Genomic DNA, 22,497 nt, shown 5'->3' on the forward strand with positions numbered 1-22,497 from the left:
GGGGTTATTGAAACATCAACATTTATCAACATCCAGATACAATGCAAAACGTGTGTTTGGCGTTTTCTATCGTGGGAAATTCGAGCAAAAATTGAAATCATGCAGCCCAAACAGGAAATGTCCCCGGGTACAAAACGTCTTCACTTGATGATGTCCCGTTAGCGCCAGACCGCAAGTAGTCAATGACGTAGCCCGCAACGTTATTATGCAAATTCGACCTTTTTTCATGGTGCCAACTTAACCATAGTCCAAACGACACATTTAAACTCGAGCTAATTTCTGATAAAGCAAACACGCATTTTATATAGGGAAGCCCTTTAATGAATTCATCGAGGCGTCATAAAGCCCAAAGCGTGTCCTTCTAATCCCTTGGCAAAAGACAGGTGGTTGGCGTACTGGTACGTCTTAAAGCTAGATTTATGTGTAAAACTAAATATCCTGTCCGAAGATAGAAAATTTCCGCATTTAATGCATGACAAACCGAATCGAAACAGACTTAATCAATAGCAACTAAACAGGCACTCAACTCGAGCTAGCCCACAAGAAACAAGAAAAAAAGAATAATAGAAGCGGATAATTAGATCATGGGTACTTGAAACGGCTGCACCTGGACGTTGCGTAACAGAAGTAGTACTTTGCTTATATGCCTTTGCAAATAAACCACAAGAAAAAAATCTCACTCCACGTTTGCACAAAAACTGGTTTCCAAAGCGGTATTTGTCTATAAAGAAGGGAAGCGGACGATTTATTGCGGCAGTAAATGGAAAATTGCAGGATAAATCTAGCCGTCAATAAAAATGGAAAGTATTACCGATATATCGACAGTTACAGTGTAATTTTATTTTACAGATGACGTTGCCTGCAACGTGAAAACTTACGTTATATTTGTATCGATTGAGATTGAGACGTGCGTGCGCGAACACCGTAGTTTTCGCAGAAGCAGATTCAAAAACTGTTAGAAACGCTCACTTCTTGTATATATATTTGTTAAAAATTATACAGCATAAGCCTCACCCCTGCAAACCCCCTTTAACCACGAAACTGAATTAATTACTAATGACACAAGTCACCCCTAGGTGGCATCACGAAAGGAACGTGCATTTCGCAACATAAGCACAGTTTTGGAGGAAGGCCCTTTTGGCTACACCCGCGCGGAAATAGACAACCACGTGATTAGCCTACCGAGTCTTTGATATTACGTCATACACTTTTCAGTGATTGGAGTGATTCAAGTCAGAAAAGTTTTCCTCTCGAATACAGCTAATGCACGAACTTTCGAAGTTTAGAAAAATCTCCTCAAAAATGCCTCTATTTCCAAGTTCAGTCGATTTGGATTCGGAAATGACAGCGCTTTATTGCAACAGCTGCCTTGTAGCGTTGACGTAAAGCGATAATGGTCCATTTTCTCATGATCAAATTAACATCTGCTTGTTGGATAAAATTTTCAAACAAAAAGTAGCCAGCGATTACAAGTTTCAAGTCTTGCAGAACTCGACCGTTGCAAACTTTGAATGCGCCCATTACGAATTATTCAAAATGCGTCGGTCTGACGTAATTTGAAAACGGGATTGCTTGAACGGCCTTCGTATTCGAACCAATCGAAATGTAACAAAAACTCGGTTCGTTGGGTGATGGGCGCATTCAGCAAACCGCAGCGCTTTATTGCAGTGACTGCATTTCGTACAGCATTGGTAACTAAATTCGAAGTTACAGCTTAGACTGCACTAGGTTGCTCTATTTTGTTATTTAAATCAAATTTTCAGGCAAAAAGCAATTAGCGAATTCAATCACCAAGTATTGCAATTTCTTTGAATGCGCCCTTTAAGCATTCTTCAAAATTCAAATTAACATGTCAATAATAGACCTCTGGGAACGACAAGATCGTAATACATCTCTATTAGTTTCTGAATTATGGGGTAATTTTCCAACTATATGTACAGGATGTTCGGATTTGGAGTGTTTTTATAGGAAAATCCCATTTCCCGACTAGTTAGGAAAAAACTCATATATTTGTCAGGAGCTCTATTTCTGAGAAAATATCAATGACGAAAACCATATTTCGACATCTTCAGGGTCCACGGCGCTAGAGGGCGTTTTTCAAATTTCATCCATTTTTAAAATTCGCCATGACTTCTTTGTTTAGAATAATATGGAAGTAAAACAAAAACATTCTAAAGGCGCTTTTTCGATGTGATTCCAGTGGCGTGCTTCGTTTTTTCCTACAGCGTATCGTTTTTGTCAAATACCCACATAACTTTATTTTAAATGAAAGTTACGATCGGCTGTGACTTCAAAAAATGTCCATTTTGTGCCATTTTCAACTGTGTAAGTATGTCTATAGTTATTTTCAAAAATAAACGATCTTTTGTATCACCTAAAACTTATCCAATTACATATAGTTCTCCAATTTCGTTATCTTCATTTACGTTGTAGTGTTATGGTCTACACTTTTTGAAGCTTCAATAATTCTGTAAATTATTTCTTAATTGCTCAAACAATCTTCTATATGGTTGATGTCGCTCGCAATAGGTACGGCAGTATACTCACAGGCCGCTTGTGAGTTTTCGTTTGACGATATGAAGCACTTTATAATGTCAAATTTTTCACAGTTATCCATCGTTTTTTCTTGAAAAATCGGCATCACAAAAACACTAAATATTAAAAACTTAAACGCAAAAATTAAAACATATAAAACAATGTTACTTGGACAGCTGATCCTAAAACCAACTTGAATATAAACATAAAAGTCTAATACTTAAGTTATTTTTAGAAATAACTATAGACATATTTACACAATTTAAAATGATTTAAAATGTAAATTCTGTTGTAGTCTTAGCTGCCTGTGATTTTCATTTAAAATAGAAAAGTTATGTCGGGTTTTGACAAAACGGCACACTGTAGCAAATAACTAAACGCCCTACTACAACCGCATGGAAAAAATGCCTTAAGAATGTTTCTATTTTACTTCAATATTGTCGTAATCAAAAAAGTCATGAGGAATTTTGAAAATGGGCGAAATTTGAAAAAAGCTTTCTAGCGCCGTGGACCGTAAAAATATCTAATTATGGTTTTCGCCATTAATATTTTTTCATAAACCGAGCTTTTCATCTAGCCGGGAAATGGGATTTTCCTGTCAAAACACTCCAAATCCGCACACCCCGTATATTTCCAGACGTGCCTCAACTTGTATTTTCAAGATTCCTATATAGCAAATTTGATATCCTGGGTTTACCTACAAGGTGTGTCAGATTTTATGTCATAGCAATGATTCCAAAATATGCGAACATTTTCGTAAAACACCCAAAGAAGCATCTACCCATCATTTGCCATTTTTAATCTTTAATCGTCGATATCTCAGAAATTTTGAATATATCTCAGCGTGCAAGAGTCATAAGGATTAAATTTAAATTCGTTCATATCTGTATTTTCGAAAGTTGAATGAAGTCATGTCAAAGAGCCATGCTGCCCTAATTGAGTTTTGGGTGGTATGTACCTCGATGAAACAGTGTTCTAATTCAGTAGCAATAATCGTTGTAGGAAATGATTTTTCTCTTAATTTCATCAGTAAAAATTTTTGCACGTAAAACAATCATGGTGTGCCAAAGATGTCTTGCATGGAGGTAGTTTTGAATATCATTTCAAACCTTGAAAATTTGTAATTTTAATGCAGGTGATTCAAGGATAGACGTACAACCCGTGGGAAAAAAAGGTAAAATTTTACCATAAATTTGCTCATAATTTGGAAAACGAATTTAAAACAAGTATGTTACGCCAATGGTTTTTTGCAACGCAATATTTCTAAGAGAAACTGTTTGGTAAAATTGTTCTTGAACAAGGTAAAAACCAGAAACATATTAGAAATTGGGTTAGTTTGGGTTACCCATCCTAGGCTTTGAAACGACGTGTCTAAGATGGACATGGGGTGCGAATCAGCTCGATTTAATTTACAAAAAAAAAAAAAAACACTTCAAAATTTTCAGCAATGGGAGAACCTTTCAAGGTCCAAATATTTAAACTGTCGTCTGAACAGGTGAGGCGCTGAGAACCCGAAGGAAGGAAACATCAAAACCCGATTAAATCTAATGAAACTGACAAAGAAAATCTGTTAAATCATCCTTACATCAATAATCCTGGGACTACTTCAAAGTCCAAATAATTAAGTGCTTCATCAGGTATATGTAACACATAACGGAGATAAGCCTGTTACGATTTATCCACAGCAGTTCCATAACATTAGCAGAATTGGCCGCAAGTCGTTTAACAAGACAGTGCTAAATTTAGACTAAATATCAAGACACTCACTCAAGGCAACAAACACAAATAATTGCCAAGAAAATAAAACGAATCCGATCCTATTTCCAGAGTGGAGTTTAAAGCTGGATAAACTCAGACTAACGCGTTATAGGTAGATGGGGAAGCTACTGCATTTGATTACTGTGTGTGTAGGTATGGATGGATATAATATTTTGAGAACAAAGTGAAATTGTTGAAATAACTTGAGCAATAATAATAACAATATTTATCTTTTTTTTTTCTGATAGTATGTATGTAAATACACACATGCTCAAGATCTCAGGATATTAAAGATTTTTATTAATAAATATCTCTCTATCTGCTTTACAGTTATCTATGTCGCGTATCATGATATCTGCAATGTTTATTATTGCGAACATGCAACTAGGAGGTATTTGTCAAGTGTCGTATTAAAAAAAAAAAATTACAGTATATGAAAGAACAACATTAAGTTTAGCATTTGAAATTATTCTACTGCAGTCGTTTTGTTTGTTGCCGATCGATCGTTCTTCTTCACTCGTTTCAGTTTTCATTAATTGAAAGATGCCCAGACGACATTTAAGTGAATATGAAATGTTACGAGCTGTGGGAATGCTCGAAAGCTGGGCTATTGCAAATTACCGTTGCCGACGCCCTGGGAACCACCCAGAGCGTTATCTCTCGCCTCTGGACCCGTTATCGGGGACTGTCAGTGTACGAGACAGATACTTGGATCGGACAACTCTCCCATGGACCATTACGTCCAATTAGAAGCTCGAAGAAATGACACTGTGCCTGCGGTCCATTAATTAACCATTTGCATGGGGCTCATAACGTAGCTGTTTCATGAGATAGTATTTAGAGGAGATCGGGAGAAAGTAATTGTCTCCAACAGGCCTTGGAGTTGCCAACCTCTAAACCGTGGGGATTGCGCCGCTCGACTAGCATGGCATCAAGAACATGCGATATGAGAACTGGGTCAGTGGAGACTGCATTTTGTTTAGCGATGAGTGTCGACTCGGTTTCCATCCAGATTCGAAGAGTAGGTGTTTGGAGAACACCAGGTGCACGAAGTCGAATTGACCGCACACAGGAGGTTCACGGCTACGGGGGAGGCACAATCATGGTGTGGGCAGGGACTTCGCTTGGTCGTAGGACCAATCTCGTTTTCCTAAATCGTTTTTTATCAGCCTACGACTGTGCCGGGAACGTTCCAGAACCTGTTGTTCTTCCATGTAAAAACATCATCGGCCTTGATTTCATTTTAATGCATGACAGTGCCTCTCCAGATGTTGCTAGAATCACTAGAAATTGCCTGGAAGAGTAAAATGTTCCAGTTTTAGACTGGTCCGCGCGATCTCTCGACCTCAACCTGATTGAGCAAGCTTGGGATATGATTCAGAAAAGAGTTCTCCGAAATCAGAATTAATTTCAAGACCGAAATCGGTCATTTCGAACGCTCCAACGGGCCGGGAATGATATTAATCAGCAAGATTTGGACATCTTGACCCCGAGTATGGAAAGGCGTTGTAGGATCATAATAAATGCACCAGGGGGGCGCATTCCATATAAAAATTTATATTTGTGCATTTTTTTTAAGAGTTTTCAGTAATTTCTTTTATTAAAATTTATTTTTTGCATACTTGTAAATCATCTTTTATGCAGATTCCTTCGTTTGGGGTTTGACAAAATGATATAAAATTAACTGTCGTAAGTAGGTTCAAGGCTCGGTTCAACGTAAAAAACTATTCATTGACAAAATTTTGGCATATCCATATAGATTTCGAGCATTTGTGTATCTCGTGTTGGCGTTAGCTGCATTTGATATTAGTGAAAGTGCTAGGGTCTCTCGTGCATTTTCCAACGTGTTTCATTTTATTTCCATTTTTCTCGTTGTTACAATATTGTGGCATAATTGGCCGTATTACATGTTTCCTGATTACGTTCCAGTTCGGTTAAATTAATACAAAAAGCGAACAACACTGGACCCACGACCCCACTCTGCGGCACCCCAGCATTACTCCGCTTCCACCCCCGCTTAGAGCAACAACCTGTTTTTTGTCGGTCAAGTCCGATGTGATCTAACTTAATACCGTTCCCTACATTTCAAAAGAGTTAGTCAAGTATTACATCGGAACCGTTGTATCGTAAGCCTTTCTTAAGTCTCGAAAAGAATCATACCATACAAGGCACTAGACGGTAGATGATGCATAAGTGACAATAAAAACTATGCCAATGACACAATCGTCTTTGCGTCTGACAGATACCTGAAAAATGAAGTTACTTTTGCCGTGTTTAAAACGGAACGTCCACTCATGACGCTTTGAACAATAACTATTATATTCCCAAAATTGCGGTGGTGTGACATTTTCGATGAATTTTCCGAACTGGTTGTGTATAATGGTCGATTTGGGTAGGACGACTTTTTCGGTCCATTCCTTTTCAGGTAATCGCGTACTCTCATTTAGCGCACCACCCCTTTTTTTCTTCTTCTCAAGAGCGATGTAGCAATGCCGTCCGTATAAATCTGTAATGAAGAATGCCACCGGCTGCATTTTCTGCGAGTTTCTGCGTCTGAAATTCTCTCAAAGGCATCTATTCCGTTCCTTTTTAGCCTGCTTTTGTATGTACAAGAAAGGAGTTTGTTTCAGGTGGCGTGGTAGGGACTTGTTGCATTAAACCGTGAGGGAAAACAGGTTATCAACCCTGTGAGTGCGGACGGCCTTGCTTCAGAAATGGGGCAAATAATAATAAGAATTGAGAAAAGCAATATCGAGTTGGTTCGCGTAAATTTATGCTGATGATATTCAAATATCAGAGGTAAGAATTCTTCAAGCACAAGCAACTTAAAACGGGCCTCAGAATCGACTTTTTGCGGTCAAAGCGCGACTCCTTACATCCTTGCCGACCACTTAAGCACATGAAGGAAATTTATTACCTCGATTCCGATGGAGAGAAAAGGACCACTAAAAATAGGAAATCTAACAAAATACTTATAGGTCATCTAATTATGAACGCGATTCTTGGCAAATATTGCAAGCTCGGCTATCGTGGAGGCTTCTAAAAACCCAATTGACAAACGTTTTAATCGGAAACCCCCATGATCTAGATTATTAAAAATGTTTACATCGGATATCATGTTCTGGAGTAAGTAAAATGGTTTGGTTTCGCGTTGAAGAATTATTAACTGTTAATTGCAGGAGTAACTTTTGCTGGTAAAAAAGGCGGCGAATCGAAAATTTCGCCACTCAATTCTACGGACTAATTGTCGGTTTATAATCCAAAAGAAAACAGTTCCGAGGTGTATACAACGGATCACCGAAAGTTTCCATTTGGGCGCGCTGGCCGCGCTGATAAATGACCTCAGAAATAGCCCGAAACTATCAACAACCCGCGGTTTTATTTTACGTGTTGTATGGCCTGTTTTATGTTTCGAATGTTGCGAACTAAATGTGAATTTGCCATTTTTTTAACCGTCGATTTCGAAAATTTATTCAGCTTCTCTTCCGACACGTTTAGAAACCGAAACAATGTAAACCGTTGCCGAAGCAGAGGGCCAAAATTGTGTTGAGCTAACACTTAAGAGGAAAGAGTTCGACGATAAGGTCGAAGAACCAAAAATACACGTATACACACATACATACATTATAATCGACGTTGCATACGGCAGCGTGCATAAAACAATGTCAGAACCTTCAATTCCGGCATATCTAGACTTTTTCACCGATTCATAACACTTTTTGACACCTAAAAGTGTTAATTAGTTGTAAGACTCACTTGTAACAGAAAATGTACAATATTTTTACGTGGAAGCCTTCAAATGCCCTTGCACCGTGCAGAACACTGCTCTGCACGTCGCGTTTTGCAACATGTCGCGCCCGGTCCCGAGACATTACAGATTTATGCGTGCGTATTGTAAAACGCTACAAGTGCGAGAAGTGCCGCTTTACGACACGAACCCATGAACGGCGAAGTTTTTTCAGCTAGACGAAAGATAGTTTTCCACGTCGGTAAAGTGACTTTACCGCACTGTTCCGTTTATCAATGGCGGATGGAAATTTACTTATGCAACAATACATCATATTAACGTTGTTGCCAACCTTACCTTGCATTACGTAAGAACGCTTCGATTAGATAAAAAAAAAATCGGAATTTCCGATTGTATCACGTGGCCGCTGATAATTTACGAATTACTTTAATTTGGGCTCCAATTCTTATTTTATCATACAAACATCATTCACGTCTTTATCATGAAAGTTGGCAAACAAGAGATTAATTTGCCAATGTTATTAAATTAGACCTAACAATATTATAGAAACATGTTTTAGGAATTTATTGCGGAATTTCGAAAATTTCATAGGCAGGAAGTTGTTACTTACAAATTCAAAGGTGTATTTTTTTTAATTAAAAACCAGCAAGTATTTTTGAAGAAACAGTGGCAAAAACGCGACCTTGCAGGTCAAGTATAATGGCTCAACATACAGGTGCTTTGAAGTGTAGAATTATTGAACATTGATATGATCAAAAATTACAACGCTACAGCCTTGAATTCTCACTGTTTTTAATAACAATTACTCTTCTTATTATGTACAAGTAAATATAATCGCGCTGCAGCAAAAATTCGAGCAATTTTCTTTTAAGACCGAATGCCATCTGCAATAATTACCATCATTGAATGCAAGTTTGAAGGCAGGCTTTTAATTAGGCTAAAACTATCTCATTCTGCCCTATAAACATGAGCCATAAACTTGTTCTTCATAAAATCGGCACGAATGTAAAATATTCGATTAATTAAACAAAAAATTCCATTAAAAAGTTTATAGGAGTAGAGTTATGTGACGAGCATTCTTGGTTCGATTTTATCAAGATACGGCTACATACAGGGTGGCTAAAAGTAAATCTATAGATAGAACAGAATGGTGAAAATTGCTGTGTCAAAAACAAGGACATCAGTCTAATTGATATTTCCTGCAAACGTCATCTTCCAGAAAACTACACAAAAACTAGTCTTCTGTCACATATGAGAAATATCATGGAAAAGGTCACTCTAAAAAGGCTAAAGTAGAGCGAGGATGGACTAGACATTACCCCAGAGACACAATTCGGATTGCGCAAGCACTATTTACGAGAACCTGAGATGATGAGGATAGTTGCAAACATCACGGACAGCTTCAGCAGTAACTTAATCCAGAAGCAGTATTTCTCGACGTCGTCAAAGCATTCGACAGAGCTGGCACAAATGCTTACTGTTCACTTGATTGCCGCAGAATTCGCAATTTCACGTGTCGAACTCTGCAGAATCATTGATCAGAAACAACAGGATGCAACCCGAAAATCAGTACTGAGCTTAGAGAGCAATGCGAGTATATCTAAACACATTCGATAATTTATTTATGAGAGAAACCTTCCAATATTCTGGAACTAGACAATTATTTTCTTTCATGTCATATGTGTTTGTATATGTAACAAGTATTAAAATTTGCAATCTTTAGTTAGATGTTATTTAATTAATTATCTTTCCGTCCCAGAATGCCCAGTGCTATTGAAAAGTATATCTCCTAGAATGTACATGCTGCATGGCACCGTCTTCAGCATCTCTAATACGCTAACATTTTTTAAATTAATTTTGTACTAAAAAATTTGTCGGATTTTTACAGAAATTGAAAATATTTAAGTTTAATTCAAAACATTAAATAATAGTGAGAAAGTTGAAAAAAAAGAATATTATATCAGAACTAAAAGACGTCGGAACATGTCGCATTAGTCGCGGAAGAATGAGAGGTGACAGAAGTGTGAGGCCTTTGTCGTAGACATAGCAAAGGCCAGGCAGGTGGAAGAAAGAAAAATTGCATTGCAAAAATTGCAGTGCATCATACAGAGAGCTACTACCTTTCCGAGGCAATGGCGTATACTCAGGAAGAGCAGTTCCATTGCCCCAACGGAGGTAGATCCGAGGTTTGAGGGAGGTAAGCGAGTCGGGGAATCTCACACCACTCAATTGTCAGAAGACCAGGCGAGGTGCCTTTTGGTGTTTTTTTTGTGACAAAAAAAATTCAGATTAGTTCTGATTCTTCGATTTTCTTTATAAGAACTTTTTCAATCTCAACTATTCAGACTGTTGTAGGCCTTCCTGGGATATGTGTTGTGCTCTTTTGATGTTGCCAGTTTCGCAAAATTTTGCGTGTAAAAGTTTTGATGTTTAGGTACCCTAGATGGTGCAATCGTGCTTGATACATTCGTCTTGCAACTTGAGCACCGTGAGCCATTTCGCAGATAAAATGCATGACCACCATTTCTGCGTTTGGTAGCTCGGATCATTTTAAACACAACCCACAATTTGCCGTGGAAAAAACTGGCTATATTTAGCGAGAAATACAAAGAGGACTTTTTTGGATAAAAGTTAATTAAGAATAAGTTTTTTTTATTAAAAAATTACACGGTGAGTTGCAAAAAAAAGTCGTGACTGTTTAAATTACAGTATCCGACCCCCTATATCTGTAAACAAAATACTGGGTAAATATTCGAGATTTTCCTTATCAACTTTCCCGATATGCAAAACCTCATCAGAATGTCGTGTAACTGTCCAAAAAACAAAATTAAAATGTGAGGTGAATTTTCTGTCTTGAGAATTTACCTTTTGCGAACCCATGTTAATTTGAACTTTTTATCTTAAAATTCTTGAAACACGCACTCCTTAAAGCTTGTCTACATACTTAATTAACATCCTGCATACAAACGAACACTCTCCCGATACGGAATTTTCGTTGCCTTGAAACGTTGCGAAAAAGGACACATGACTTGCTAGTAAAACCTGGAAAACTGTTGTAAAATTCCGTTTTATCCAGTTCTAGGCCGCATTTTCGTAAAACTAGAGACTTATTATGAGGAGACGTTTAAAAAAAACACGCACACACAAAATTCCAATTTAGCACGCTACTGCTTTTGCCTCCTTACACGACCAACGTCCGAAAGGGCGCGTTGAAAAACCCAAACATTCCTTCTGTGAATATTATTCAGCGTGAAACCATCTACGAGCAACACCCCTCACCTTTCACGATCACTAAAGCCCAAAACTACACAAAATTTTACAACTACGTGGTAAGTTTCAAGAAGGACAAAGATATATAATGCTCCAGGGTTGATCGCAAATAGATTAAAAAAAAAAAGTGAAGCTGTATTCCATGCTTAGCAAAAAATTCAAATTGACAAAGAAGAACAAGAGCACTTTCATCGAGACGATCATTTGATCAGCTGACATATGCATCAGCGACATGGAAACATGTAGCCGCGGCTCATCCGAAGAGAATAGATATCCTAAGGAGCCACAGAACATCCAAATGAACTGATGAATAGAGCAATGGACTGCGATACGGAAGTTGCCATCCTACACAAGAGGCCTAAACATCACAGCTGCTTGACCACGAATAACCAAGAAACTGGCCTACCCAGACCAACGACATTGATTTCAGAAAATTTATTCTCAAAATCCGAATAAAACCTATTCGCGGCTAACTAGTTCTGGCTGTAGTTTTTGAACAAATAATTTCATTTAGGATTAGGTCAAAAGGTTATAAAGCAGCAATTATCCAAAATACCACCATTGCCGTTTCGGCATCAAAATTTGCTCCACCCTATATATATATATATATAGATTGACGAAACTGCGGCAAGAGACAGAAGACCCAAAAATTTGTCCTAAATTCATATGTCATTCCCTGAATACAGATTTCGGAAACAGGACTAAAATTAATCAAAACTACGGCTTAACGTGCAAAATCTTTCCTTTTGAATCAAATTTTGATTTTAAATGAAAAAATTAAATGAATAATTCAAAATTCGTTATTTCTAATTCTGAAAAGCTGCGGATCTAAAAATTACTAGAAAATAAAGATTGTTTCCCTCTACCAACGCCCGCGGTATCACACTGAATTCAATATATTCAACTCAAAGAAAATTACGAAACGAGAGAAAGTGCAGATTTTAAACAGAATCATTTTCCTCTTTAGAAAGAGCCTTGTTATCGTTTTGAGTTCAAAAAGCTAATTAAACAGTTCATAATTCGAAGATACGCTAAGCTTAAAAACACTGAACATATAGTTTATTTTTGCCCGAGATCCTGGGATACAAATTTGGGACTGCCTGTATGTACATAACCTTACAGCAAATTAGATATTATTGACCAAAACGCAATTAATGTTTTAATATTAGGAGCTTTATAACGCCTTCAAAGGGTTATTACCGCACTCGAAAAGGACATTATTGAGGCAATAAAGAAAGCTAACCTAAGCCCTAAGTATTTACGGTATTCAAAAGCGATAAATCATACCCTTCAGACACAATTACGTACGACTAGTGTATTTAAGGGCGGATGATTCAAAAAATATATATTTTATCACAGGTGCATGCAGGGTGTGCAGAGTGGATTATATGTAAATGTGGATAAAGTAAAATGGCAATAAGATACACATAATAAATAAGAGTAATTAGGAAATAAATAATAAATTATGACAGTTTTTAAAGAAAGAAAGTAAGAAATCGTTCAAAACTTTTATTATCAAATATGAGTTCTCTTAATTTCAAATTTCATGCGATTTTAGCTTGGGAAATTCTTACTAACTTACTTAAATAAGAAAAAGCGAACAAAGTTCGATTGAAACATTGGTATCCATGGGAACGACGGGGCTATTTCAAAGCCTGCTCATTATATTTCCCAATGGTAAATTTACCATTGAGTGGTAATAATTGGGTGAGAATAACGCAGGGATAAACGTCGAATAATTTAAATATACCTAAATACATGCCTCCGGTGGCAAAGCTCCGGAAAGAGTTTGAGTGAGTTGAGTAATCCACTTTGACAGGTTCTGGTAACTTTTCTACCTCATCACTCCAACTGTTTGTATCTGTTTTTGTTGGTTTTATGCGAAAATATTACACTGCACTTTGCACTCGAACTGAACTACCGTTTAATTTAATGGAACTCTCCAAAATGGTCTCAAGAACATGATTCGAACACAATCACGACCGAATTTAAAACGTAACTCAGAAGCAAACTGAACTGCGATTAAAAAACAAAAACAAAATAAAACAAAAGAGGAACAACCATAATGTCCACTACTACTGTGATATTGTCCGATTGCACTGAGGACACATTAGAACTGAGATTAAAATCGCGTCCGCAATTGCAATGAAGGCCACGAATTGTTAATGCGGATATTGCCAAAAATTCGTCTGTTTTCTAATTACACGGAAACCCACAAATTAAGTAAACAAATTCGGGCGCTACAATCAAAATTCAAGTGTATTCGCCGAAATCCACCGATGTTGTCAGTCGTCAGAAGTTCCGAACGGCAAGCACGACAAGTATGTAAAGTATTGTAGGAATTATAGGCACATTGCTGGACTTTCGGTTAATATTTTCCCAAAAACACGGTCTGCACTGTATGAAATGGACGTTTATATAAAAGGGTACTTACCAAAATTGAATCTTGGGCCCTCTGCGGCGACTTTCACGCTAATTAGGACGGATTTTGGTCCGTTAATACGAAGAGTTTGTCTGTTTGTGGTATGCCAGGAATGGTACAAAGAATCTAGACAACGCGAACGCTACGGCGCAACGGCGAGCGCGCATAGCAAAGCCTTTGGGAAGCCAGTTCTCGTCATCCATCCCACTCTCCTGACCAACCCAAATGATTAAAAAAAGAAAGGCGCTGATACTATCGACCTCTGCCAACAATTATATGAAACACTAGAAATTATTCGAGAGAATCCTGCTGTAGACAATGTAAAGAATCATACTCAAGCATGTATTAAGTTTCATTGTTTGTTATTTACAGATCCGACATCTAATTTGTATCATAGTCATTCTACTATTGCTATTCAGTTTTACCGTAAAAAAACTAAAAATAACCGTAGTTAAATAGTTCCAACTCGAATTCAAAATGAACTTGCAGCAGGCCTCTGTGGCGGATATTTTAAGGTGCACCCAAAGAGACGAGGCTTTCATAGATGAATTAGAAACCAAATTACACTCCTTCTTGAAGTTTTTTGGGAATCCTGTCTACCACAGAATCAGGAGATTAGTCCGTTCTGTGGCAAATGTGTGGTATTACTACATGACCTCAATGGGGAATCTTCAGACATTGGGAGAGGAATACACGCGCATTATTCGATTTACTAATGAACAGCAAACACCTTCAGGACTAGTAAGTATTAATACAGATTCAGTTTAAAGGCTTAAGGATGTGCTTTATTGTGTTTGGTTGGAAACAGGTATTGGTATCAGTTATGTCAAAAATTAAAAAATATAATTATTTACCTGTAGTCTTATTTCAAAGGGTAATCATTAAAAAACATCCTGAAGTAATTGAAATATAAATTCATCAGCTGTTATCTATTTGTAAAATGTTTGATGGTAAATAGAAAATGACTTAATCAAGACATTATTTTTATTACTAATCACCCATTTGAAGATTTTTGTAATGTTCGCCAGTTATTATGCAACTATACACTGTGTAGCTGAACTTGCCTTATACAAAGTTTTAAGATATTTTGTCATTAGTCCTGCATGCAATTTCATGCCAACTTTGTCAAAGAGCCTAAATTTTTAAATTATATTATACTGTGTGTTATTATTTTATCTTAACTAAGGATGAAATAACATGTCAAATTGGTGGAGGATGATTCATTTTCTGCTGATAAAAGAATTAATTTTCTTAAGTTATTTTAGGCTTTTTTCATTCTTTAATTTCTTTATAAAACAGGTTGAAATATGTTGTCAAAATGGCGAAGTCTCAAACTTAAATTACTCTAGAAACAATTTTCTCAAAATATTAAGGTTTGTTGTTTTATTTCTTTATTTATTATCAAGCTAAGTTCAATTTTTATGTCAAAATGGTGAAAAAAATGTACTCTTCTTTATATAACAAAGCAGTGCTTTCAAATTTTGAAAAATCGGTGAACCCATTGACTTTAAATCCTGAGGTTTGATCTTACGCAAATAGTTTGTCAATTCTATCCCCACGTTAAACCCATTTAATACCACAGATCACACTGAACATACTAATTATTTCTTTATGTATTAAATTTGGAGCTTCGATTGAGTGCAACGTGAGTGACACAATTTGCTGTATAAATTGGTCTTTGAGTGTCAAGTCCTGAATCCTGACCAACCGTGAGTGTAATGTGGTTCCTTTGAACAATTAGGCAGATCATAATCAGATTTGTAGATATCAGTTTCTCATGACAATTTACAACCATCTCAATAATTACTTCCGGAATACCATGTTGTTTCAGACGCAAGTAATCTGGCTAATACTCTACATTGGAGGTGAGCCTCTTTTAGATAGAGTTCTCATTTATGCAGAGATGCAGGTTGCTCAATCTCCGAATCTGAGGCAGCAAGCAAAAGATATACTGCTCAAGCTTATCCAGACTTTCAAATCGGAAAAATTTATGTTCCAAAGAATCCATCACGCCCTTTTTTACATTAATAGGAAATATTATTATATAGCAAACAGGCTAACAGGAATTAAATATGTAAGTTTAATTTGTAGTTTTTAAATCAATATTAATTTGTCTCTATATAGGTTTTGCTAAGAGAGTGGTTTCAGAATGATTCCTTCTCAGGCAGTTTTAAACTACTAGGAGAACTAACGTTGTTCTATATTTTATTTAATACGGTGCAGAAAGTTTTGTTTAACGACAATCTTTCTGCAAGCAGTGCAAGAGTTTCGGAAAAATCAGCAGAGTCATCGAAATATTGTATATTGTGTGTGGATAAGTTAAAGAATCCCACTGCCACTCCCTGTGGTCATATTTTCTGTTGGGACTGTTTGTGCGACTCTCTAAATTATCAGAGAAGCTGTCCTCTGTGCAGAATGGAAGTTGAACCAAATAGAATAATATTTTTACGAAATTACATTTAGAATTAAATTAATAAGAAATTGTATATAAATGTTATGCAAACAAAGAAATATATTTTTAACTGTTGGTCAAAAAATCCTTTGAAAAGAACCTCGGAGACCGCTATTGAAAAAAAAACACACAAAACTATTACAAACTCAGCGTTTTATTGGTAAAATATATTTACATAATAATAATTACTCTTCCACGATTTCATCTTGTGTCAAACACCTCTTAAAGCCCGGCATCCAATATACTAAATAGTGTATAAAAATATGGCATATGCAACTGTTTAATGCACAGTATAAATCTTATTCCTAGGAAACTGACAATAAAGTATATTATAATATGGTTGAGTACTCGTATATTATAGCCAATAAAGGCTATTATGAACCATCAGATAAGGCTAGCATTAATTTTGTTTCTTTACTTCTACAAACAAAGATTATCTAGAATTTCACAGCCAGTAGCAAAACCTTTAAGCCGGAATTCCAAAATTAACCAACTATAGACGTCTATAGCAGTGTTAATTCAAATACGGACGGTATAAACGATTATTCAATTAAGATTACAGGGTCTTACGCCCTGGTACTGAGGGCTTTGAATGTTGAACTACGTAATAAACAAAGCGATAAAGAATCCTTGAGAACGACGTTCTTCATGTACCTAATTATAAACATCTTCAAAGTACACTACAATGCTGCCTTTACATTCGATATAAGTTAAAGGTTTTATTTACATGAGTTAAAAGCTCTGTTATCCTATAAGCAGACATCAGCTTAATTTGTTTAATAAAATAGTACGTATGGATCTCCAATCTCTCACATAATTTACTCTAGAACTCTTCAGGCAAGTACCAACTCTGCAAAAAAACCTTAAATCTTTAAACTTTAAAGGCATCTGATGATTGCGGTTTCTTTTTTGGCTGGTACCCGTATAAGAATATCGAAAAAATCACAAACCCCGCTCCTAAAACGAACCGTAAACTCAGCTGAAAATCGAATAAATAAATCGAGCCTATGCACGAAATTACTATTGCCAGAGACGTGGCGAAGCCTTTCAGAATGTTATCTGCATATTTCACTACCACGGCTACTATAAGACCTCCGCAAGCTTGCAGTATTACCAAATAATCGACAAACTTATCGTATCCGAAAAAGAAACCTTTTTCGGATATTTGCCGACCATCGTAAGTGTAACACGAAATTAGACCCAAAGGAATGGAACATAATGCTAATTGAACGTTCCGCATCCAAACAGTCACATCGCTGCCTTTCAGGATTTTCTCGAAGTAGACTCCTGCAAATCCTGAGAGAGCACACGCAGAGAGTGCGGCCATAAAGCCTGGAATTTCCCAGAATATTCAATTTTGTCAATTTTCATCAAAGAACAACCTTACCAATAAATCTACTTTGACCTTCAGCATTTTTAGAGGTATTTTGCTCGTGTCCTTGAGCCATCTGCACCAATACTACCCCAATAATCAGGGTTAACAATGAAATCCATTGTGTTCTCAGCAAACTTCTTTTAAGGATAAATACAGAGAATAATGCAGTTGTGAGAATTTTCAGTTGATATGTTACCTGAAGTGTGCCTCAAATCAAATTACTTTAAGTGCACTCAGTTGAATAAATTACCTGGTATGTAGCGGCATCTAAATGCGATGCAGACACATATAATAGATTGTTTTGTACTAAGTATACAAACGAAGGAACGCACACTTTAAGTGTGTCGATGGGTTGCTGAATTATTTGTCTGTTTATTACGTCTAAAAGACCTACAATGCTGCCAGATTCTAGATATACTAGAGCTATGCAGGTAACAAATTTAACTACTTCAGACATAAGAACAGCTGAAACAAAATATTACGTATAGTATCTAAATGTTTGAATCTTAAAAGTAATTTACACCAATGCAATTTTAGCTTGCCACACTTAAAATGGCAAAAATAGCAATTATTAAAAACAAGATAAACACAGAGAACAATACAAACTCAAACAAGTTCTTATAATAAGCCCTTAAGCTTTTCAATAATCAGCAAACATTATTATTTACCTGTCGATGAAATGAACATGTCTCCATTGCGAGTTCTACCATATCTCATACTAAGCCCTAAGATGGCATTTTGCAATGTTAGTGTTACCAAACTAACATATTTAAGAGTATTATTTGAGTCTATAACAAAGAAAGAAAACATTAGAATATTGTTTTGTAAAGTTCTATGTAAAAATTTTTATGTTTAGTGTTTAAAGTCATGGCTAAACCAGTTCAATTTACTAGCAAAATTAAATTTTTATAATTTGCATACATGTAAACATACATGAGAAATTACTGAAATGCTTGGAATGTATATTCAAATGCAAACTGGAGATATCGTAAAATTTTGTCATAGAAATGAACCTTTCAAGGAATAAAAGTATTGACATGTGTTTCAGAATAGAAGGAAACCAAAATAAGTTTTTGAAAGTCTTCTGGTTTATAAAGAAGCCTATAGAAGAATGCTAAACAATTTAGTGGTGTACTAAGATCTTAAGCTGAATTGAAACATAGAACCCTTACCTCGTTTTTGCATTTTCACAGGTTCTTCTTTGCTTGAATAATCTTTTCCTAAAGGAGTAGTTTCCAGAGTCGTAGAGGCCCTCGCACTGTTAAATTTATCCTCAATTCTCTTCTATGGCCAGAAATTTAAAGAACGGCCCCAAGAGAGAAATGAAGTGGAATGTAGGACATGGAACATGAATTGAAACTTAAATTAAAAATTAAGAAAATGGTTTTTAAATGCACAACAGGTCAGGTACGAGGTTCTGCAGGAATTAAGAATTTAGGACTGTCGACGTTGCAGAGATTTGAATTTTGCCACACATTTAAAAACCAAATATATTAACACTGAAAATAAATAATATTTGTTTACGTTTTAGACCTTTTCCACATGTCATTTGAATAATCAATATCAAAATCAGCTGATAGCTAATTTATGGCGGCTTGACAAACGCTACTGCTGTCCTTTTCTAAGAAGTACAATTGAAGGGAAATAAGAAGTACACTGACGATAACGTATTTTTTCCGACAAAAATACTGCCGTTTTTGGTTAATTTTAGCGAGAGACGATTTAATAGCCGTACCCCCTTAACCTAACTTAAAAACTCAAACAAAATTGTTTTGGGAATGAAAATATTTAACAATTAATACTACAAAAATTTTAAGAAAAATGATTCGCAGTGATCTTATAAGGCGACTGTTGCAAATAACCACAAAACCCACATTAATTCGTCCTAGTTCATCTTCCCAACTTAACATTGAAAAGTTGGAAAAGGAAACTACTGAAACAGCTACTGGTACTGCTATTTACATTGCATTAGGACTCACTTAACATGCTGATTTAATTTATAGTAACTGAAGATGAAGAAGTTAGACAAAGAGAAGAAGAACTGCAACAGAAAAGGAATAAGTCCAGACTCAAGACACCAGATTACAAAATGTTGCATGAACAGAATCCTTACCCTGAGCCGAAGATTTGGCATCATGGAACCCTTAAATTTATGAGAAGAACTTATGGTAGGTATGGTGCTGCCTCTGGTGTAGATCCTTCAATTTGTTGGCCTGTAAAGGTAAGCTGTTTTGTATTAAAAAAAATGTGCAGTTGACTTAAAAAATTTTAATCGAAATTTGTAATAACAATTTAAAAATTTAGACCTGTTCTAACAAAGCAAATTTATTATTGGAAACCACCTTATCTTCTTCTTCACTGGATGAAGTGTTTTCAGCGTTAGATTTAACGTCTAGATCTTCATCACTGTCTTCATCACTTGATTCACTACCATTGGCTTTATGAACAAACTCTCCACCTCCCTCTTCTTGTGAAATTGCTTTTATCCACCTTACTTCATTCACTCCAGCATGATTTTTCCAGTATTCCTTTTCCTTTAAATAACCAATAGGTCTCAAACACAAGCAAATCTTCCCATCTAAAGCCATCCTCAGTAAATTATTAGCTGCTCTATAACTGTCAAGCCGAGCAGCCCTTGCAGTCAAGTATCCCCGTTTTTTAGCCCAACCATCACATATGTCCATTGGAGACCATGTCACATCATTATAAGGGTGTTCAATTCTCAACATTTTAATTAAGTCTAGTCGTTCAGCTAAAAACCTGATTGTTGAATAGGGCTCCCTTAGCTGAGCTATAGGAAAGCTGCCCATCAATACTTGTAAGGGTTTGGGAACTTTTGATGGAAACACTAATCCTGGACAATCACACAAACGCACTTGGGGAGTGAGGAAAATTGTTTGAAAATGTTTAGTGTGTCCAGGAGTCTTTGAAACACTCACTACTTTTTTGCCCATAATTGCATTCATTAGTGATGATTTCCCCACATTAGGCTGTCCAATGCAACCAATAGTCAATATCCCTCCTTTATATCTTTCATACTGATAAAAACTAGTTTCATTTTGTTGGTGTAAAGTTTCTCCTATTTCAACTTTGTCATCATCTTCAATTGTTTGTTGCATTTCTGATTTAATCTTGTTCTGCCAAGGAGTAAGATTTACTCTATCTCCCACTAAGCTTTGGCAAACTTCAAATAATTTTTGAGTGCCTTCTGCTGCCATATGCAATCTCCCTTTTCTTCGTCTAATCTGAAGACCCCCTTTATCAGCTTTCTGATTCACTAAATTATAACCAGGAATGCTAGTGAACATACACACTTTAAGCAAGGGATAGTGTTGTTGAAAATGATGTTTCCATGCTAAAACCAAAGGAGTAGGAGCCAAATCAATTTTGTTAAGGACCAAAATAAAATCTTTGCCCAGATCTTTAGTTACATAAGTATATAAAGAAGGTGGGAACATAGTGACTGAGAATCTAATATCCACAATGAAAAGGATTATGTCAGATAATTCTAATACTCTCCATAGTTGTCGCCAGGTCTCTAAATTTAACTCAAAATAGCTTGGTTCATTTAAGCCATAGTTGGCCTGAATTTTATTGAGATATTTATGAAAGTATCTGTTTTCTTGTGCCTCCAATTGTTCTTTAGACAAATCAAAGTTCCATGCAGGCCTCTTTGGGAAATCCAAAGCATCATCAAAGAAATCTTTTGCTTCAATTTCTAAATCTCCCTCCTCTACAGGAACCAGCACTTGTCGGGATAACTCTTTCTTTTGCTTTAGTTCCTCATTAGATTCAGCAAAAAACTGAAGTGCATATCTGTTGGGCTTCGAACCATGTTCTTTAGTTGGCTGATAATTCAATTTTCTCACACTGGAACTAGATTCACCTTCACTGTCGCCATCAGGTCTTTGCAACAGAGGTATTTTGTTTTCGCCTTGTCTTTGCTCTCTTTTGGCTTTAAGTTGTTCTTTCTTAGCTTTCCCACTAAAAGGGATTTTTCTGCGTCCTTGAGGCATTATGGCTGGTATTGAAAGAAGAAATAAGTAATTGCAGAGTAGTGAAGGAATTAAGAAAAAATAATTATTAACAGGAAGCGTTAAAAACGCAACATTTTTGAACAATTAAAAGGAAAGACTGAATCCTAACCTCAAAATGTGAGGTTGACAGTTGTTAGTTTTAAGGGAAAGTTTGATTTGACGGTACTTTAACGAGTTTTATTGTCACGTATTAATAACGTTTCGAGCTGTAGTTCGGTATGGTTTGGACAAATGCGCAACTCTCCATATACACGATATTCCGAAATTAGTATGCAATAATTTAACAAAAGTTTTAAATTTAATTTAATTTTTTCCTCAAATTGTTACTTTATCGTCAAAGCATACAAGGTTATATTTTTCTGTATTCAGACCTCTTTTTACTACATTAAACACTACTATATATACTACGCTACTGACTCCTTATTTTGAAAACTAAAATTTTTATTCAGAAAATTCGAAATTTACATACTTTTTTGCAAATAACTCAAAAACGGATGAAAATTCAACTTTTCAAATTTGAAAAAAAAATGCAAATTTCAAGAACGGCCATTGGCGTATCATAATAAAGAGATTTGACCGCAGAAAAATATGATTCTGTTATCAGGAAAAAATGATATACAATTGTAAAATGTAACACCCTGTAACTTAGAAATGAAGGTTTCGCACTTATATTCATAAATTATTTGGTAACATTTTTACTCGTGGAGTACACTGTTAAATTATGGCCTACTAATTTCAGAACGCTCTATATAAGAAAGGCGTTGGACGCTTTAAGGTAGAAATGAATTAAAAGGATATTAGAGGAAAATTTATTATGAGATTATTGTACATGAATTAACAACTTAATTACATTGGGAAATAAATTGGAGATGTTTTATTATCATTAATTAAGATATTTTG

The 22,497-nt window shown here is 36.0% G+C and overlaps 5 protein-coding genes across 8 annotated transcripts in view; 2 read left to right on the plus strand and 3 right to left on the minus strand.

Annotated features, from left to right (window-relative positions):
- Positions 1-13,895, minus strand: part of scalloped (TEA domain transcription factor 1 homolog scalloped) — a 59,687-nt gene extending 45,792 nt beyond the window's left edge. Inside the window, exon 1 of one of the 3 annotated variants that reach the window (XM_066300437.1) lies at positions 13,746-13,895. Coding sequence is in view for 2 of the 3 variants with exons in the window: in XM_066300436.1 (XP_066156533.1) it covers positions 13,062-13,071 (10 nt within the window). In the remaining variant the exon portion in view is untranslated. Of the gene's footprint in view, positions 1-13,061; positions 13,606-13,745 lie in introns of those variants that run through there. The other 2 variants (XM_066300436.1, XM_066300439.1) reach the window with 2 other exon arrangements.
- The window catches only part of AsnRS (asparagine--tRNA ligase), a 70,188-nt gene that overhangs the window by 30,655 nt on the left and 17,036 nt on the right, over positions 1-22,497 (plus strand). The gene's annotated exons all lie outside the window — the stretch shown is intronic.
- On the plus strand, positions 14,092-16,289 carry Pex10 (peroxin 10). Its single transcript, XM_066300455.1, has 3 exons — positions 14,092-14,474; positions 15,565-15,807; positions 15,858-16,289. The coding sequence occupies exons 1-3, from the start codon at positions 14,211-14,213 to the stop codon at positions 16,194-16,196; spliced, it is 846 nt and encodes a 281-aa protein (XP_066156552.1). The 5' UTR covers positions 14,092-14,210; the 3' UTR covers positions 16,197-16,289.
- On the minus strand, positions 16,322-19,782 carry Ugalt (UDP-galactose transporter). Of its 2 annotated transcripts, none has more exons than XM_066300443.1 (6): positions 19,674-19,782; positions 18,733-18,919; positions 18,229-18,348; positions 17,811-18,025; positions 17,573-17,756; positions 16,322-17,517 (listed from the first exon to the last, which is right to left on the minus strand). In XM_066300443.1, the coding sequence occupies exons 2-6, from the start codon at positions 18,743-18,745 to the stop codon at positions 17,057-17,059; spliced, it is 993 nt and encodes a 330-aa protein (XP_066156540.1). In that variant the 5' UTR covers positions 18,746-18,919; positions 19,674-19,782; the 3' UTR covers positions 16,322-17,056. The 2 variants fall into 2 exon arrangements, with proteins under 2 accessions (XP_066156540.1, XP_066156539.1); XM_066300442.1 differs by having other exon boundaries at positions 18,733-18,844; positions 19,674-19,781.
- Ns4 (Nucleostemin 4) lies at positions 19,674-21,935 on the minus strand. The gene is made up of 2 exons (XM_066300425.1): positions 19,903-21,935; positions 19,674-19,773 (listed from the first exon to the last, which is right to left on the minus strand). The coding sequence occupies exons 1-2, from the start codon at positions 21,574-21,576 to the stop codon at positions 19,711-19,713; spliced, it is 1,737 nt and encodes a 578-aa protein (XP_066156522.1). The 5' UTR covers positions 21,577-21,935; the 3' UTR covers positions 19,674-19,710.

The sequence above is a fragment of the Euwallacea fornicatus genome, chromosome 36, assembly GCF_040115645.1.
Source record: "Euwallacea fornicatus isolate EFF26 chromosome 36, ASM4011564v1, whole genome shotgun sequence".
Lineage (NCBI taxonomy): Eukaryota > Metazoa > Arthropoda > Insecta > Coleoptera > Curculionidae > Euwallacea > Euwallacea fornicatus.

What these genes read in the sequence shown, in the direction of transcription:
- Pex10 (XM_066300455.1), top strand. Translation starts at nt 14,211, where the DNA reads ATGAACTTGCAGCAGGCCTCTGTGGCGGATATTTTAAGGTGCACCCAA. An exon ending in AGCAAACACCTTCAGGACTA is followed by an intron (nt 14,475 to 15,564) that starts GTAAGTATTAAT and finishes ATGTTGTTTCAG; the next exon opens with ACGCAAGTAATCTGGCTAAT. An exon ending in GGCTAACAGGAATTAAATAT is followed by an intron (nt 15,808 to 15,857) that starts GTAAGTTTAATT and finishes GTCTCTATATAG; the next exon opens with GTTTTGCTAAGAGAGTGGTT.
- Ugalt (XM_066300442.1), bottom strand. Translation starts at nt 19,697, where the DNA reads ATGATGCCAAATCTTCGGCTCAGG. An exon ending in TGTGAAAATGCAAAAACGAG is followed by an intron (nt 18,349 to 18,732) that starts GTAAGGGTTCTA and finishes TCTTTGTTATAG; the next exon opens with ACTCAAATAATACTCTTAAA. An exon ending in TAGATGCCGCTACATACCAG is followed by an intron (nt 17,757 to 17,810) that starts GTAATTTATTCA and finishes GGCACACTTCAG; the next exon opens with GTAACATATCAACTGAAAAT.
- Ns4 (XM_066300425.1), bottom strand. Translation starts at nt 21,576, where the DNA reads ATGCCTCAAGGACGCAGAAAAATCCCTTTTAGTGGGAAAGCTAAGAAA. An exon ending in CCAGTGAAGAAGAAGATAAG is followed by an intron (nt 19,774 to 19,902) that starts GTGGTTTCCAAT and finishes TTACCTTTACAG; the next exon opens with GCCAACAAATTGAAGGATCT.